General features: G+C 35.5%; 1 protein-coding gene across 1 annotated transcript in view; it reads left to right on the top strand.

The window, feature by feature from the left end:
* The window catches only part of AHCTF1 (AT-hook containing transcription factor 1), a 64070-nt gene that overhangs the window by 15562 nt on the left and 31881 nt on the right, over positions 1-16627 (top strand). Inside the window, exons 8-19 of the mRNA XM_003410925.4 lie at positions 1144-1276; positions 1366-1547; positions 1995-2056; positions 2942-3070; positions 7153-7243; positions 8156-8245; positions 10547-10687; positions 11840-11944; positions 12826-12919; positions 15240-15363; positions 15523-15579; positions 16424-16570. Of these exons, the coding sequence (XP_003410973.3) occupies positions 1144-1276; positions 1366-1547; positions 1995-2056; positions 2942-3070; positions 7153-7243; positions 8156-8245; positions 10547-10687; positions 11840-11944; positions 12826-12919; positions 15240-15363; positions 15523-15579; positions 16424-16570 (1355 nt within the window). The remainder of the gene's footprint in view (positions 1-1143; positions 1277-1365; positions 1548-1994; positions 2057-2941; positions 3071-7152; positions 7244-8155; positions 8246-10546; positions 10688-11839; positions 11945-12825; positions 12920-15239; positions 15364-15522; positions 15580-16423; positions 16571-16627) is intronic.

The following is a 16627-nucleotide window of genomic DNA, read 5'->3' as shown; positions in this document are numbered from 1 at the left end:
GTAGAGGCTGAAGAATGCCTCTTAGCCTCTGAATAATTTTTTTCTCCAATTTTTTAGCCATATATGGCAAATGTGTCTTGGTTGCCTTGAATTTTTTCTTCATCTCCTTTAGTGTCATCCTTTCTTCCTGGGAAGCATACTAATATAGTAAAAATTGGATAGATTTTAGAATCCAATGTGGATTCATATCCCAGCCTCGTTACTAGCTGTGACCTTGACAAATCATAGCATTTCTGAGCCTCTGTTTACCCATCTGTAAATGGAATGATACAGTTACACATTTTTAAAGGGTGGTTGTGAGGATTAGATGAGAGAATGTGATTGTCCCTGCATCTTCTAGTCTCATTTAGTTCTGTGAATGCTCACCGGGACCCTCACTTTCTTTGTGTTCCTACCGTGATGTGTTCTCTTGGTGAACTCATCCATCCCAGAGATCCCTCTGCTGTAGTTCCCACATTTGTCATTGTGGTTCAATTTTCACATCCAATTAAACATGTCAAAAACAGGTCCCATTGTGCTCTCTTTTTATTTCCTACCCATATCTTTATTTCATTTGTCATTAGTAGTGTCTCATGTTTTTACTCCCCTGTCTCTTCCATCCCCTTTATTTTGATCTGGTTCTTTTGTTGATGTTTTAATCTCTTTCCATTCCCACAGCCACCATCCAAATACTTGTATTTTTTCTCCCTTAACCATATAACTAGATTGATCGTTCTCAACTAGGGTTCTCCAAAGAGTTAAATCCTAATGTCCTAAGCATCCGTTTCTCCTAGTTGAGTACCATCCGTGGGAGAATATTCATTCAAATCACTTTCTACTTTTCACGTCCAGTACCTCAGAGTTGCTAAAGTATGAACTTAAAACAAGCCTGTCTAACATTAACTTTCTCATTTGTACTTTTTAATAAGGTCTTCTTAAAATAGAAAAATAATCAGGATACAAACGAATGGTCCTAGATACAAGTGAATCTCTTATATAACTAATAATAGAAATGTGTTTTGAAAAATCAAATAAAATATGAATCAAACCTCTTAATTTGTGGGAAAATCTTGCCATAATTCTTTTGGAGGGATTTTTTTTTTTTTTTTTTGAGATTTTTTTATTGTATAAAAAAAATTTTTTTTTTTTTTGGATACCTTTCAGCTCTATCTCCTGACACCAGTGTTTCAGTCTTTACCTGGCAGGTGAATATATATGGACAGGGAAAGCCTTCTATATATTTGGGGCTTTTCGACATAAATCGTTGGTATCATGCGCAAATGCCAGATTCGTTAAGGTACGTTTGCTGTTTTTCTTTTTTTGTTTTTGGCATTTGTATATGTAACAGGTCAGTGACTTAGTAAATCCTGTAACATTTTATTTTAGATCAGGAGAATATCTACATAATTGCTCTTATTTTGCACTGTGGTCGTTGGATTCTGTTGTAAGTAGGACTTCTCCACATTACATCTTGGATATATTAGTACATGAGAGAAGTTTAAGTCGAGGAGTTCCTCCTTTGTATCCACCTCCTGAGCAGTTTTTTAACCCGAGTACTTATAATTTTGGTATGTATGCCTTTAACATTATCTTTTGAGAAAAGTAACATGCAGAAAGTATGTAGGTGTTTGTCTGTAGTTTATATATGGTATTACCCGTTCATCTGTCAGTACTGCACTGCTGTTAGTTATCGTGTGGATAAGTTGGAAAGTTAATTAGATACATGTACATGGGAAGTTTAATATTTATGAAGAGTTTGGTACTTTATAAAGTGATTATCACTGTTTTGAATTTGCTAGAAGAGAGACATTAGCTCTTTTACAGTTAGTACATTTGTAATACAGTTTATTATTTAACCTAAGTTAGGATGGGAATACCTAGAAAAAATCGTGGTTTACTGTTGTTGTTGTTAGATTTCCTCCTTGCCTAGCAGTCTATTATTAGGATAGTGTCCTGTTAGTATCATTTAAATATAATATGTATGATTTTTTTTAATCTTTATTTTTTTCTTTTAGATGCCACTTGTTTGTTAAACTCGGGAGTTGTTCATATAACTTGTACTGGCTTTCAGAAGGAGGTAGGTAACAGTTATCAATACAGGCTGAGTGTAATGGAACTGGAGTACTACAGTGACTCATGGATAGAAACTTTACTTAGTGTTAATTATATAAACTATTGTTTTAGCTTAAATAATATCGCTTCTCCTAAGTTTAGGAGATTAGCACCTAGTGGCGTTAGCCACCAGAGATGGCACTGAACTGTTTTAGCAACTTTACCGGGCTGTTAGCTACTTGAACCCCAAGGAAAAGAGCAAAGTAGGTCAGTCCCTTTCTGCATCATTTTTTGTCCTTTTTAGCTCTTCTCTTCTCTCTCTCTCTCTCTCAGAAAGCTGTTACTTTTCTGAATAAATGAAATAATGCATATAAGGAACCTAGCACAGTGGCACAGTGCCTGGCACAGAGTGGGTGAAGACACTATGTTGAAAGGATAATTTTCTAGGGAAACATGAGGAGGCAGATCTCTTAATTGCTAATTTCTGAGTGCCATATTTTTACTTCATATCAAGTCTTTCACATTAGATCAAGAGGAATAAACTGGGGTTTTTTTGTTCTGCCAGTTTTTCAAGATCTTTCACCAAGTTTATCAGCTTTAGAGAAGGTAACAAGGTTACATTTCATAAAAATATATATAAGCTACCTAAAGTACCTTATTCAGTAAGTATTACCATTTATAACTAGCAAGCACTGGTTTATCTCAAGATAAACTAGTAAACTGAAGAACCTATAAACCCTTTTCTTTGCAAGAAGCACAAAAATATAATCTTCCACAACTTTTAATCAGTATATTATAGTTGAATTCAAAATGTTAAATGTAACATAGGATAATGTGTTTAATTATTGTTCTCAAGTTTGATTATTTATATTGAGTATTAATAGATGTCTTACCAATTTATCTGTTACAGACTTTGACTTTTTTAAAGAAGTCAGGACCATCTCTTAATGAAGTCATTCCTGATGGTTACAATCGCTGTCTTGTGGCTGGCCTTCTCTCACCAAGACTTATTGATATTCAGCCTTCCAGCTTAAGTCAGGTAAGATGGTTTTTAACTGTTTCTTTTAAATGAGATGTTATTAGCTTTCTATTATAAAAATCAATCAGATAATTTCTGAAAAGGTAGGTGAAGTAGTATAACACCCACTTTGCAAAATCAGCGGCTGTGGTCTTGGGTTTGGCTTAAAATTCATACTCCCAGGACCAGTAGGTCATAACCTGGCATCAGGTCTACTTAGCTGTGTGCAAGGGTATCGAACAGGAAACAGCATGGTACCTACTTAAGATGCGTCAGGAGTGTAATTTTTTTAGCAGTCCGGGGGCTATTTTCTAGCCCCAGAGAGAGCAGCATGGGTGCAAGTGAATGAGACTGCATGAGAGGAAGCCATCCTGGCTGTGGTGCATCTCGTGCTCTGCAGCAACGAGTCCTGGTCCTCGGCATCAGCATCACATGAATACTTGTTGGAAATGCAAGTTATTGGCCCCCACCTCAGACCTACTGATTCAGACACCAGGGGTTGAGCACAGAAATCTGTTTAAACAGACCCTTGATGCGATTCTGTTGCAGGGGTTTGAGAACCAGTGATCTGTAGAAATCTGTGTCTTGTGAAAGCCTGTCAGTAAAGATTCCTGAAACAAGATCAGTATGGGAATCAAACTCACTGATGGGAGCCCAAACCTTAACTTCCCAGGGAGTATTTGTGGTCCACTCACAGACTCCTAGTCCCAGTTCATTTTACCTCTTGGACGACATTGTTAAAATAAAGTGTTGTCCTGGTGACACAGCTAATAATTCACATTTTTTTAAACTCCAGTTATTTGCCTGGGAAACAGTGCTAGGAGAAGGAAAACCCCAGGTCATTTTCCCACGGAGAAAGGTTTTGTAAACTCTTTCTCCCAAGTAGTGTTTGTGGGTTAGGTTATTTAAATAACGACAAAAAATATAACTTGAGGAATCCCTGGGAAAAGCTCCCTTTTAGATATCATAGGAGATTTTCGTTAACATACTCTTGGGCTGCCAGGTGGTATTAGGAATATTTACTGTTCCACCTCTAACTATGGCTATTTATTTCCAGCCACATGTATTTGGACTAGTAGACATCCATTCCTTCCTCTCCCCCGCAAGAAAAAACATAGGAAAAAAAATCAGATTGGAAATGGCTTTATGCAGCTCCAATTAAGTTCATTAAAAGACTTCAGACAGTTGTTGCCCTGGAGGCCCAGCCTGTTGGTATGCTGGGGACAGATCGAAATAGTCTGGGTTGTCCTGCCGAAGGCTCCAAATTGGTGATGGCTGGGGTACTCTTAGGTGCTCTGTGTAATTTTTTTACTTCACAGAACTTAACGCTGATGTTTTTCCCTGGTTATATATTTTAAAACAGCAATGATACCTAAAAATTCTTAAGAAAAATGAAAATGGGAAAAAATTAACTGTAATACAACCATGTTGAATAAAAACAGCATTTAATCTTTCTTCTGTGAATATTTTAAATTTAGTAATCTGAATATTTTAAACTTGGTAATCTTTGTTTTACATCTGTCATGTTGGTTTCTTTTTCTTATATAAATAATAAACAGATAATTTACATTCAGAAAATAAATGTGTGGAAGCACTTAATATTTTATTCATCAGTCTTTTCTGCATCTCTCTGTATATCCCTATATATGTGAAAAAGGTATCGTTTATGTAGTTTCATATTTATTGGCCAATCAGACTTTGCTCTTCTATTAATTATGTATTCATATATTTTATTATTTTTTTAATTGGGCTTTCTTTTTATTTATAGAATTTTTTTTTTTTTAAATAGATACTTGCCTTTTCTCTTTTTTCGTAGATGGTATCTTTTGGCACATACAAACTTTATTTTTATTGTCAAATGTATTTAATTGCTTGTGGTTTAAAAAAAAATTTCCAACCACTTAGGTTTCTTTAATATTTAAGGGTTTAATTCATCTTTGTGTGTCAAATCAGGTAAAGGTTTTCCCAGATAAAACTAGTCAGCTGTGCTAGCTCTGCATTTATGCAGTAAAACATAGAAATCCTTTTCCCATGCTACTAAATATCGCTTTTATCATATATGAATATGTGTACTAGGTTCTACTTCTAGGCGTTTATTTTGTTCCACCGATAAGTTTATCTGTTTCTTTGCCATTTTAATATACTGCTTTGATATTTGGTAATGCAGCCCTCTTTTGTATAATTTTCTTGGCAGTTCGTAGGCATTGTTTTGTATTAATTATAAGATGATCGTATCTAGTACTTGCATTGGAATTCTTCAGTGTTATTATATTTTTATGTTAATTTAATCTGAGAACAGCCATTTTTATGATTTTAAATCTTCCCATTCAAATCTAAATGATAGTATCTTTCCATTTTTTCAGGTTTTGTTTTACATCTGTCAGGAAGAGTCTGTAGTTATTGTGGATTTCTTTCTATTTTTATCCCTAAATATTTTATGGTTTCTGTTGTTTTTTATTAATGGAACATTTTTCCCATAGTCATTTCTAGATGGCTATTGCTAGTATATAAATGCAATTGATTTTTGTGTACTTATTTAATATCTGTAAAACCTCTTGGATTTTCTATGTGTATAGTCATATCAGAGCCCTGGTGGCATAGTGGTTAAGATCTTCAGTGCGAACCGAAAAGGCTGGCAGTTCAAATCCACCAGCTGCTCCTTGAAGACTCCATGAGGCAGTTCTGCTCTGTCCTGTAGGGTTGCTATGAGTCGGAATTGACTCGACGGCAATGGATTTTGGGTTTTTTAATAGTCATATTAGCAAAAATAGGCCTTTACATTTTTCCGTTTTTCTCTAGTACTTCATTTTCTCATCACACCTGGTAGAGCCTATAAAAACCATAGGGTAAATAATGGTAATAGCGGACGTCTTCGTTTTGTCTCGATTTCAATGGAAATGGCTTTACTGAGTCTCTGTTTAGAATCATGCTTTTCTTGTTTTTGGGGAACCTTTATGTTGTACGAAACCCTGATGGCATAGTGGTTAAGAGCTTAGCTGCCAACCAAAAGGTCAGAGGCTCAGATCCACCAGTTGCTCCTTGGCAACCCTATGGGGCAGTTTTGCTCTGTCCGATAGGGTTACTTACTATAAGTTGCAGTCGACTTCACAGCAATGTCTTTTTTTTTTTTTTTTAAGTACTGTACAGCTCCCTTTACTCCTCTTTATGTATTTATCTATTCCTGTGGCTCCTTTTTAAGTCTTAAATTTGCTACTCTAATGAATGAAATCATAGATTTATCTGATATTACATCAGATTCATACTGATTTTTTAGTAAGTATTTATTTGAGATATAATTTACATACCATACAGTTCAGCTATTCAACTTAACGTACAGAATTCACTGTTTTCAGTATATTTACGGAGCTGTGTAACTATCACCACAATCAGTTTTTATCAGCTCTCCCAAAACCGTATCCACTAGGATTCATTCAACTTTTCTCCCTTTTCTCCCCCAGCCTTAGGTAAGCACTAATTACTTTCTATCTCTATATATTTGCCTATTCTGAATACTTCATATAAATGGAGTCATACAATATGAAGTTTTTTGTGACTGGCTTCTTTGACTTAGTATGTTTTCAGGGTCGACCTGTGTTATAGCATGTATCAGTACTTTATTCCTTTCTGTTGTGAAATAATATTCCATGGTATGCATATACCACGTTTTGTTTATCCATTCATCAGCTGGTGAACTTTTAGGTTGTTTTTACTTTTTGGCTATTATGAATAACATTCACATAAAGGTTTTGTGTTGATAAATGTTTTAATTTCTCTTGGTATTTACCTAGGGGTGGAATTGCTGGGTCTTCAGAAAACTATATTTAACATTTTGAGCAACTGCTAGATTTTTCCAAAGTGACTGCACCATTTTACATTCCCACCAGCAGCGTATGAGGGCTCCAATTTTTCCACATCCTCCTCGAGGCTTGTTTTATAATCCGACTTTTTGATTATAGCCATCCTTTTTTTAGTGGGTCGTAATGATTTTTAAGCCTTTAAAATTTTATATTCTGAATTAGAACTTGCTGCCTCTGAGTCTGATACGATCTCCTGTCTTTTTTCTATTCTTACCTTTGTGTTCTTTGTTTTAACGTATGGCTTAGGAGGAACAGTTAGAAGCTATATTGTCAGCAGCAGTTCACACAAGTTCTCTAGGACTTTTGACTGGATGTATCAAAAGGTGGATAACAGAAGGTAAGATTCGGAGTTCTAACAAAATTTGTTTTACAGTTTTAAATTATCGATTCACTGCTTTTGTTTTTAGTTAAACTTCTTAATGTAGTAGTAGACTCACATGCAGTCGTAAGACAATGCAGAGAGCTCACATACCAGGTTGGCTCTATGGTAATATCTGCACAAATCCTACAGTATTACAGTGATACGGTCAAGATACAGAGCATTTCCGTCACCACAGGCATCCCTGTGTTGCCCTTTTCTAGCTACACTTCTCCGTCTCTCTCTCTCTCTCACACACACACACACACTTTTCTGAACCGTTTGAGAATAAGTTGAAGGTATCATGCTGCTTCTACCCTTAAATATTTCAGTATGTGCCTCCTTCTACCAGCAAAGGCATTTACTTACAAAACCACATTTTAATTACAGAAATCAAGAAAATTAACATTGATACAGTAATCTGTAGAACTTACTGAAATCTCATCGACTGTTGCAATAATGTCCTTTAAAGCTTTTTTTTTCTGGGGTAGGAGGAGGAAGAAATCCAGGATCATGCTTTGCATTTAGTTTTCGTGTCTTTTAGCTGCCGCTAATACGGTGCAGTTCCTTAGCCTTCATCTTTCGAGAAATTGACGTTTCTTAAAGACTACAAGCCTGTTACTGTGTAGACTGCCTTTCAGTTTGTGTTTATTGATCTTTCTTCCTAATTAGATTCAAACTTTACATTTTTGAAAGGAGCACTGCATAAAGTGATGTGATGCACTGAGAAGGACATATGGTAACAGTGTGTCTCCATTATTGGTGACATTAACTTCATTCGCTAGGTTAGGGTGATATCTGCCAGGTTTCTCCACTGTAAAGTTACTAACTTTCTGTTTGTAATTCATAAATAATCATTCTTTATTTTTTCTTTTTATATTTACAAATAAGAACAACCAAATTCTGCTGCTAATTTGCGTTTTGTTCTTGAGTGGACGTGGAATAAAGTGATCCTCACAAAAGAGGAATTCGACAGACTATGTAAGTATTAAAAGTCTGTGGATAAAGTGAAGGATTTAATATAAGAAAACTCGTCTTGGTTTATGTTTTAAGTACGTAATAAATTTAATATGTACTATTTTTAAGTTATAAGCCCTTACAGTTTAAAGAAGTTGTGGAAGAAAACTCTTTTTACATTAAAATGACAAAGTTAATTTTTGACCCAAGATTTTGCAGACAGATTGTAAAGCTGGCAACAGGCTAATAATTGCACTGTAAGTGAAAGTGAAATTTAAGTTTATTTAGAAGTGTAAGTTCTGTGTCATGAAGAATGAACAAATGGACTTTTGAAGACATTCAACTATAGTTTTTCATAACCTAAGTTATTTTCAAGGAGCTCTGGTGGTATGGTAGTTAAGCCATGGTTTGAATCCACCAGGTGCCCCGTGGGAGAAATCTGTGAAAGTCTGCTTCTATAAAGATTATAGCGTTGGAAACCCTTTGGGGCAGTTCTACTCTGTCTTACAGGGTCGCTATGAGTTGGAATCGGTTAGATGCCATACAACAAGAAGTTATTCTCAGAGAATTTCTAAACCAACCAAATTTGATGGAAAGATACGAGTGTCTGCAGTATTTTTAGGACATGCTTGTAAAAATATAAACATGCAATGATTAATTAGGTTTAAATATTTTTATTTTTCAATTAATACAGTCAAAGTTTGGAATACTCAGTAATTCAAGATCAGGGTAAAATATAGTTTTTAAGAGGAAAATGTTTTCGCAGGGCTGATAACTGTGTTTTTATGCAAATAATGTGCACCTTCTATGTTTGTCTGCCAACCAATCTGTACCCCTGCAAGGTAATTTCGTAAGTGTGCTGTGCTATTTTTTTTTTTTAACAGCACCGTCTTAAAAAAAAATAATGGCATAGAGGCTCTTACGAGAATACTTCCGAGGGGGAGGAAGCAATCAGCAAAGAAACATAGAAGGCACGTGTTAGTTAGGTAAAAATACGGTATATAAGTTATGTAAGGAAAGAAAAAAATTAATACATAAATTGTAGGATCATTATCATTATATGATTCCAGCATAATTTGTTTTAAGGTTAAACTTGGCACCTCAGCCATTGTTGCTGTCTTCAGCCTCCTTACTGGTTAATGGAGTTTTTTTTTAACTGTAAGAATACCTAAAATGCAAAGCATAGTAAGTGTTTTAAGTATATTTGAAAGTAAAGCAAATGAGAATTTAATTTGAGAAAGGATTTTAGAATTAAGAAATTTGTTTTCTTTACAAATTACACATAAATATTAAAACAATGCAATTGGTCATTACAAAGCAAATGCCTTAATCTCTTGATGTGTAGTGGTTGTAAGGGTGGGCGCTAGATCTAGATTACTTGAGTTGAAATCTTTTCCCATTAGTTTTATACTGAAAGCAGTCACCTAACTCTGTCCCTCAAATTGTTCATCTGTAAAAGGGAATAGTAGTAGTACCTGCCTCACAGAGTATTCATGAAGATGTAAACTAGTTCATTAATCTATGTAAAGTGCTCCTGGCAAGTAATAAACGCTCAGTGCTTATTACTGTTTTTAACCCAATTTTAATTTGTCCTGTTGGTTTGCAACCTTAAGGCATATAAGAACCACCTGAGGAACTTTTTCAAAACACAGGTAGTCCTTACCCCAGCTATTTTCCCAGTTACTACAACTATGGCTGTATACTTTTTTCTTTAATCAGATTTTGAATGAAACTTTACTTAAATTGGAGTTTTTCCCATTAAAACATTCCTGACATTATTTAGAGACTGTTTTATATAATTTCTCTGAAAGGTGTAACCATCAGCGACTAAAACACCCGTATCCCCCCAAAATATAAATTCGTCAAACTCAGCCTTGAATTTGAAATTTAAAAGGGCAGCAGCAGGGTCTACAAGCATTCAATTTTGTTGTAATAAGCCTTTACCCCAGGGTTTCTAACAAGTCTCTTTATGTGTGTCTTAATTTTAGTGTCTCCCCTTTTAAAGACTAGAAGTGTAGGAAGCAGGTCTTTTTATAAAATATGTATAAAAGGTCTCATATAAAAGTAAATTTATCAGAAGCATCCTATGAATATAACTTACCTAGTGAAGCTGCAGTGGATCTGTGTCACCTTCACCTGTGCTCATTGCTTACCGCATTCTGCATTTTTAATAATAACTTGTACCTTCTAGATTCCGTGAAGTTCTTTGCCATAATTTATAGAATAATGTTGTAGGTAGTGGGAATTTGAGAAATTTTGCATTTGTGATTCAAATTCATTCAGATTTACTGTGTGGAACCTAATCTTACATTTTATCCTCCAAAGGTGCTCCGTTATTTGACGGTTCGTGTCGTTTCATCGATCCACAGACCGTACAGTCCGTCCAGCAATGTCATTTACTTCTTAGCAACCTTAATACCGTCTTGAGCTGTTTTGCTGCAGAGGCCCAGGAGGTCACTGAGAGAGGTGTGCTCTTCGATTTATAGAAATATGTGTTTTACTACATTTTACTTCTTAGCAACCTTAATACCGTCTTGAGCTGTTTTGCTGCAGAGGCCCAGGAGGTCACTGAGAGAGGTGTGCTCTTTGGTTTATAGAAATATGTGTTTTACTACATTTTACTTCTTAGCAACCTTAATACCGTCTTGAGCTGTTTTGCTGCAGAGGCCCAGGAGGTCACTGAGAGAGGTGTGCTCTTCGGTTTATAGAAATATGTGTTTTACTACATTTTACTTCTTAGCAACCTTAATACCGTCTTGAGCTGTTTTGCTACAGAGGCCCAGGAGGTCACTGAGAGAGGTGTGCTCTTCGGTTTATAGAAATATGTGTTTTACTACATTTTACTTCTTAGCAACCTTAATACCGTCTTGAGCTGTTTTGCTGCAGAGGCCCAGGAGGTCACTGAGAGAGGTGTGCTCTTCGGTTTATAGAAATATGTGTTTTACTACATTTTACTTCTTGACTTAGGAAAAGAATAAAGTTGTATGTCTTAGATGGATCATTGCATAAAGAAGCCATTATATCTCAGATACTAGAATTTTTTTATGAAGAGCTATAGAATGTTATTATTAGACATTCCATGAGCCAAGCTTAAATAAGCTTGGGAAATTCTGGAATTAAACTAAATGATTGTTAAGATAGTATACTCCCTGTGGAATTTCAAAAATTTAAAATATGTATATTTTTATTCACAGAGGCCATGTTTTTTTTTTCTTTCTGTTTTATCATTTAAACAAAACCAGAAAAGCTATTTTCATTTAAAGGCCTGGTTGGAACAACTTATATTAATCACACAGTGTTTAGTTAGTATTATTATATAAATTGGACTCCTGAGATTAGCTAAATGGAAGTACAGCTAAGATGGAAGTGTATTCACCTAAAATGTCTCCTTATTAGTCAGTGACTCGTTTTATTTATTCTAGCATTTTGGATATATTTACCTGCCATCATTTTGGACCTAAGTAAAATAAATGCAAGCTGAATTTGTTAAAATGTATATATATACTTACTGTTAAAAATCACCAAGAAATTGGCTTTTGAAAACTGTTGAGCATTTTGGTTTTTCTTTTTTGGCTGATTGAAAGTTAAGGAACTGATGTTAAGCTCTATCCTCTACAGGTCTGATGGACTTAAGCAATAAGCATATGGTTACCCAGCTCATCTGTCAATATGCACAAATGGTTCTTTGGTTCTCTCATTCTGGGCTTTTACCAGAGGGCTTAGGTAAAATATTTATTTATTCTATTAATCTTAATTGAAACATTCTTAAATCTTTATAATGCTTCCAGTTTCCTTGCTTTCCCCTTACTTATTTCCCTTCTGTTCTTACCCTCTTCCTTACTTTGTATCTTCAGCGAATCAGCCCATGCCTGGTACTCGGAAGGTGCTCCATACATTTTTACTGAATTAATTGCATCTAGAAGGAGAGCTAATTTGAGAAAACATAGTTTCTGAAAATGTGTTCAACAATATCACCAGCTATAATTTAGACCTGCAGAACTTTGATCTTTATCATTTATTTTGCTAGTCTCTTTCTGTTTTCTGGGCTCTTTTAATGTGGTTATTAGCTAACATTATTTGCCATCAATGAAATACCCCTTTTATCTAATGATTGATGCCAATACAAAGATTAGAGAATTAGCCTTTTACTATATTTGTTTAGAGCATACTTCTGAAGCCTCCAGCTTCTTCCAACAGGAAGCACATTGGATTTTATGTAGAAATGTTTCTGTCACTGTGCATGTAATTGCTGTTGGTCATAATTTTTCATAATTTTATTAGATTCTGACGTGAATAAATGGTGAACATTGCTTGCTTTCGTTATCATTCATACCTAAGATTTAACATCATTATGTAGGTCAGCCTTTCCAGGGCTTTAAGCCACCGTCCTTGTTGGTTACAGACTTTGTGAGAGACTCAAGTTTTCTTGTTTGCACATCTGTAAATAAAGGGACATGTAGTGTTCTTTTATCACTTAAATCCAGCCTGTGAATTATGCAACATTATAAAATTGCAGTAAAATATCAGTCTGTGTAACCTTAAGTGTTGTTGGCGTATTTTGGAAATATTACTAGCTATTTTTCCAACTCTTAAAAAAAATCTAGATGATGCTGTGCAGTTGTCAAGGTTATGCTACAACTACCCTGTAATTCAGAGCTACTACACCAGTCGTCGGCAGAAGTGTGAGCGTTTATCCAGGTATGGTACATCCCAAACCTTTAAAGTCAAAACTTTCTCAGATAAACCAGTTATTAGAGCTCATCATGTTATAAAACATTTCAGTGGGTGGAATACCTGGTAGAGTATCAGAATTTGTTACCAGATTACTATTTTAGTTGTAATGTTTTATCCTGACCCAGAGAATGCATGGTTTTTTCTGGATTCCAGGATAGCTGCTTATTATTCCCTGAGTGAAATTCTTATGAATGACTTACTAGAGGAGATTTAAGCATTTTTCCCCTGATAATTTTTGTTCAGAAAAAGACTAGAAGCTGCTGTTCATCAAAAAGGCATAAAATGCATCACCAGTTAAAGTTATCTTACTTTCTTTCCATAACAGTTACATTTCAACAATTTATTTACTTTGTTCTTTTTTCTTTTGGGTTTTTTTTTTTTTTTTTAAATACATAAATATTAGCCTAATTGGTTCCTTTGAAAGAACCAAGTTGAAGAAGTAGAAGAATACTTTTTAGAGCATTGGCCCTACTCTGGGATTAAACAGCCTTCTTTCTCAAGTTGCAATAATAAAATTACAGAGCAGCATGTAACATTTAGAGCAGTGATGCATGGACATTGATTCCCAGTTTGTGATGTCACCTGGGAATCCGTACTAGCTGCGCCTACTGCACAGCAATGAGAATGGCAAAAACCAAAACCCTGACACCAGCACATGCTGGCGAAGATCTGGAGCGGCAGAAACTCCCGTTCATTGTTAGTGGGAATGTAAAATGGTACAGCCAAACACGGGCTTACCATGTGATCCAGCAGTTCATTGCTGGTGGGAATATAAAACAGTACAGCTAAACATGGGCTAACCATGTGATACAGCAGTTCATTGCTGGTGGGAATATAAAACAGTACAGCTAAACATGGGCTTACCATGTGATACAGCAGTTCATTGCTGGTGGGAATGTAAAATGGTACAGCTAAACGTGGGCTTACCATGTGATCCAGCAGGTCATTGCTGGTGGGAATGTAAAATGGTACAGCTAAACGTGGGCTTACCATGTGATCCAGCAGGTCATTGCTGGTGGGAATGTAAAATGGTACAGCTAAACGTGGGCTTACCATGTGATCCAGCAGTTGCACTACTAGGTATTTACTCAAATGATTTGAAAACTATGTTCACATAAAAACCTGCACGTGAGTGTTTGTAGCAGCTTTACTTAAAATTGCCAAAAATTGGAAGCAACCAAGATGTCATTCAAGAAGTGAATAGATAAATAAACTGTAGTACAGCCATACTATGGCGTATTATTCAGTCATAAAAAGAAATGAGCTATCAAGCTACAAAAAGACACGGAGGAACCTTAAATATATATCTCTGAGCAAAAGAAGGCAGTTTGAAAAGGCTGCATACTCTTTGATTCCTCTTAAAGGACACTCTGTAAAGGGGAAAACTAGAGACATTAACAAGATCAGTGGTTTCCAGGAATTCAGGGGGAGTGGTAAACCCTGTAATGATGGATATGTGACATTATATATTTGTCAAAACCCGTAAGACAAGGTACAACACCAAGGAACCGTAATGTAAATTAAGCGCTTTAGTTAGTAATAATGTATCACTATTGGTTCATCATTGATAACAAATGCCTCTTCATGGTAGAAACAGTGTATAGGGGAAGGAGGAAGGGCATGGGGACTACCTGTATGTCCTTAGGCAAGTTCGCTAGCCAAGCTTTCTAATCCTTTTTGTTCATGTAAGTTATAGTCAGCATATAAGATTAAATAAAATAATATATGCAAGGCACCTAGTATTGCACGACTCATAGGAAAAGCTCAAGAAGTAGTAACTGCTGCTGCTCTTGTTTCAGGTGATGAAGTAGAGATATCTGCTTATCATATTGTTGGTGCTCATTTGTGTATTTTTTGAATGAAGGAATCACTGAGGTTAAATGACTAACCCAAGTGATGAAACAAACTGTAATTCTTTGACATTGAATTGAAGTATTACTTTCAGTGCACTGGGCTGGCTGTCATACTTTATGGTAATTTGGTCAGGATGGTGAAATATATATAGTCTTGGGCATTTGGCTGGCTGGACTACTTTCTCCACAGAGTCTTGACCTAAACTGACTGGCTTGCTGATGACAGAACTTGAGGCAGCTTCGGGGTTTATCTACTAACTCTCCTTGATGTTTGGAGTTCTTGTGTTGTTAAATGGATCCCAGTTCTCAATTTTCCTTTCACGAATAATTGGGATTCATTGCTTTTAAAATTTTAATATTGTTTTGATGATAATAATTAACCCTTCTATTAATTATTAAATTATTAAATCCTAATGTTGCCTTTATTGCAGAGGGAAGTGGAACCCTGATTGCTTGATGATCGATGGAATGGTTTCCCAGTTAGGAGATCGAGTTGAAAAGTTGTGGAAGCGAGATGAAGGAGGCACAGGAAAATATCCTCCTACTAGTCTACATGTAGGTTTGCAGTAACGGTATCACTTAAAGCAAAATTGGGGTGGGAGGAGGCATGCTTAGCTATATTTTTTCACACCTTGTACAGGCCTGGGAAAAACAAAGAGTATGAATAATTGAATCTATAAAATGCACTGAAGCTTATATCGTTTATTTTTGTAGGCACTGCTTGACATATACCTACTAGACAGTGTTACTGAAGCAATCAAGCACTCTGTTGTATCCTTTTAAAATTTATCAAATAATTCATGTACTACCAAAATCATAAGATTTCAAGGTAGTAGGGACTCAGCATATCGTTTAAAACCATTTCATTTTCATGCTTGAATTTCTTTTAAGATAAAGGTTCTTAACCCAGAATCCGTTGGTTGGGTTCAGATGGTCTGTGGTTAACTTGAAACTGTGTGGAAAATTTTGTTTTATGTTTGTTTTTCTAGCGATAGGGTTGATGGCTTTTATCAGATTCTCAAATGTGTCCAAGTTACTCGAAAGTTGAGAACAACTGCTCTAAAACGTTGCTGGCAAGTGGTTATTCTCAATGGAGTTAACTTGTGTGCTGAATAAGAATATATTGTGAATTGCCTTGATATTACTTTTGGCATTGCATTTGAGTCCTGTAGTCTTTGAGATAAGATTTTTATGCTTGTGATAGTTTCTAAGTCTAATAATGCATACTTCATTCATAATTTACAAGGTATGTGATGTGTCTGCTTGAACTGCCAACTTTTGCTCGATAACTGGAATTTTGTCTGTAGCTTTGTTTCTTAAATTTGCTAAGCTCGTGACTTCATGAAGAAAGCCCATGCTTTAGTCGTCTATTTTGTGGTAGTGCCTACTCTTGGGAAAGAATAAAGTTAGTTGTAGGACTTTCTGTACCCACATTTTATATAACTGTACTTCCATAGCTGGATATCCAAAATGGCTTTCTTATGCTAAAAAAGAAGTCTTTCAAGCCTCTTTTATGCTGCGTTCTTTTGCTACTTATCCTAAACATAAAGAAGTTTTTTGTTTTTGTTTATTATCCTTAATCCTTTTTTTTTTTTTTTTCTTAAAAAAAAAAAAGACCATTTATTTGCTGCTTGATATTATGTATTCCTTTCCAAACAAAACGGATACTTCAATTGAATCTTTTCCCACTGCCTTTGCCATTTCTTGGGGCCAAGTTAAACTCATTCAAGGCTTTTGGCTGCTAGATCATAATGACTATGAGGTAAGTCTAAAGATACGATGCGATCTGCTTCTAGTGGTGGTTTAAGAAGGACTTAGT

Source organism: Loxodonta africana, chromosome 25 (genome assembly GCF_030014295.1).
Source record: "Loxodonta africana isolate mLoxAfr1 chromosome 25, mLoxAfr1.hap2, whole genome shotgun sequence".
Taxonomy (NCBI): Eukaryota; Metazoa; Chordata; class Mammalia; order Proboscidea; family Elephantidae; genus Loxodonta; species Loxodonta africana.
This window is presented reverse-complemented; position numbering and strand designations above follow the sequence as displayed.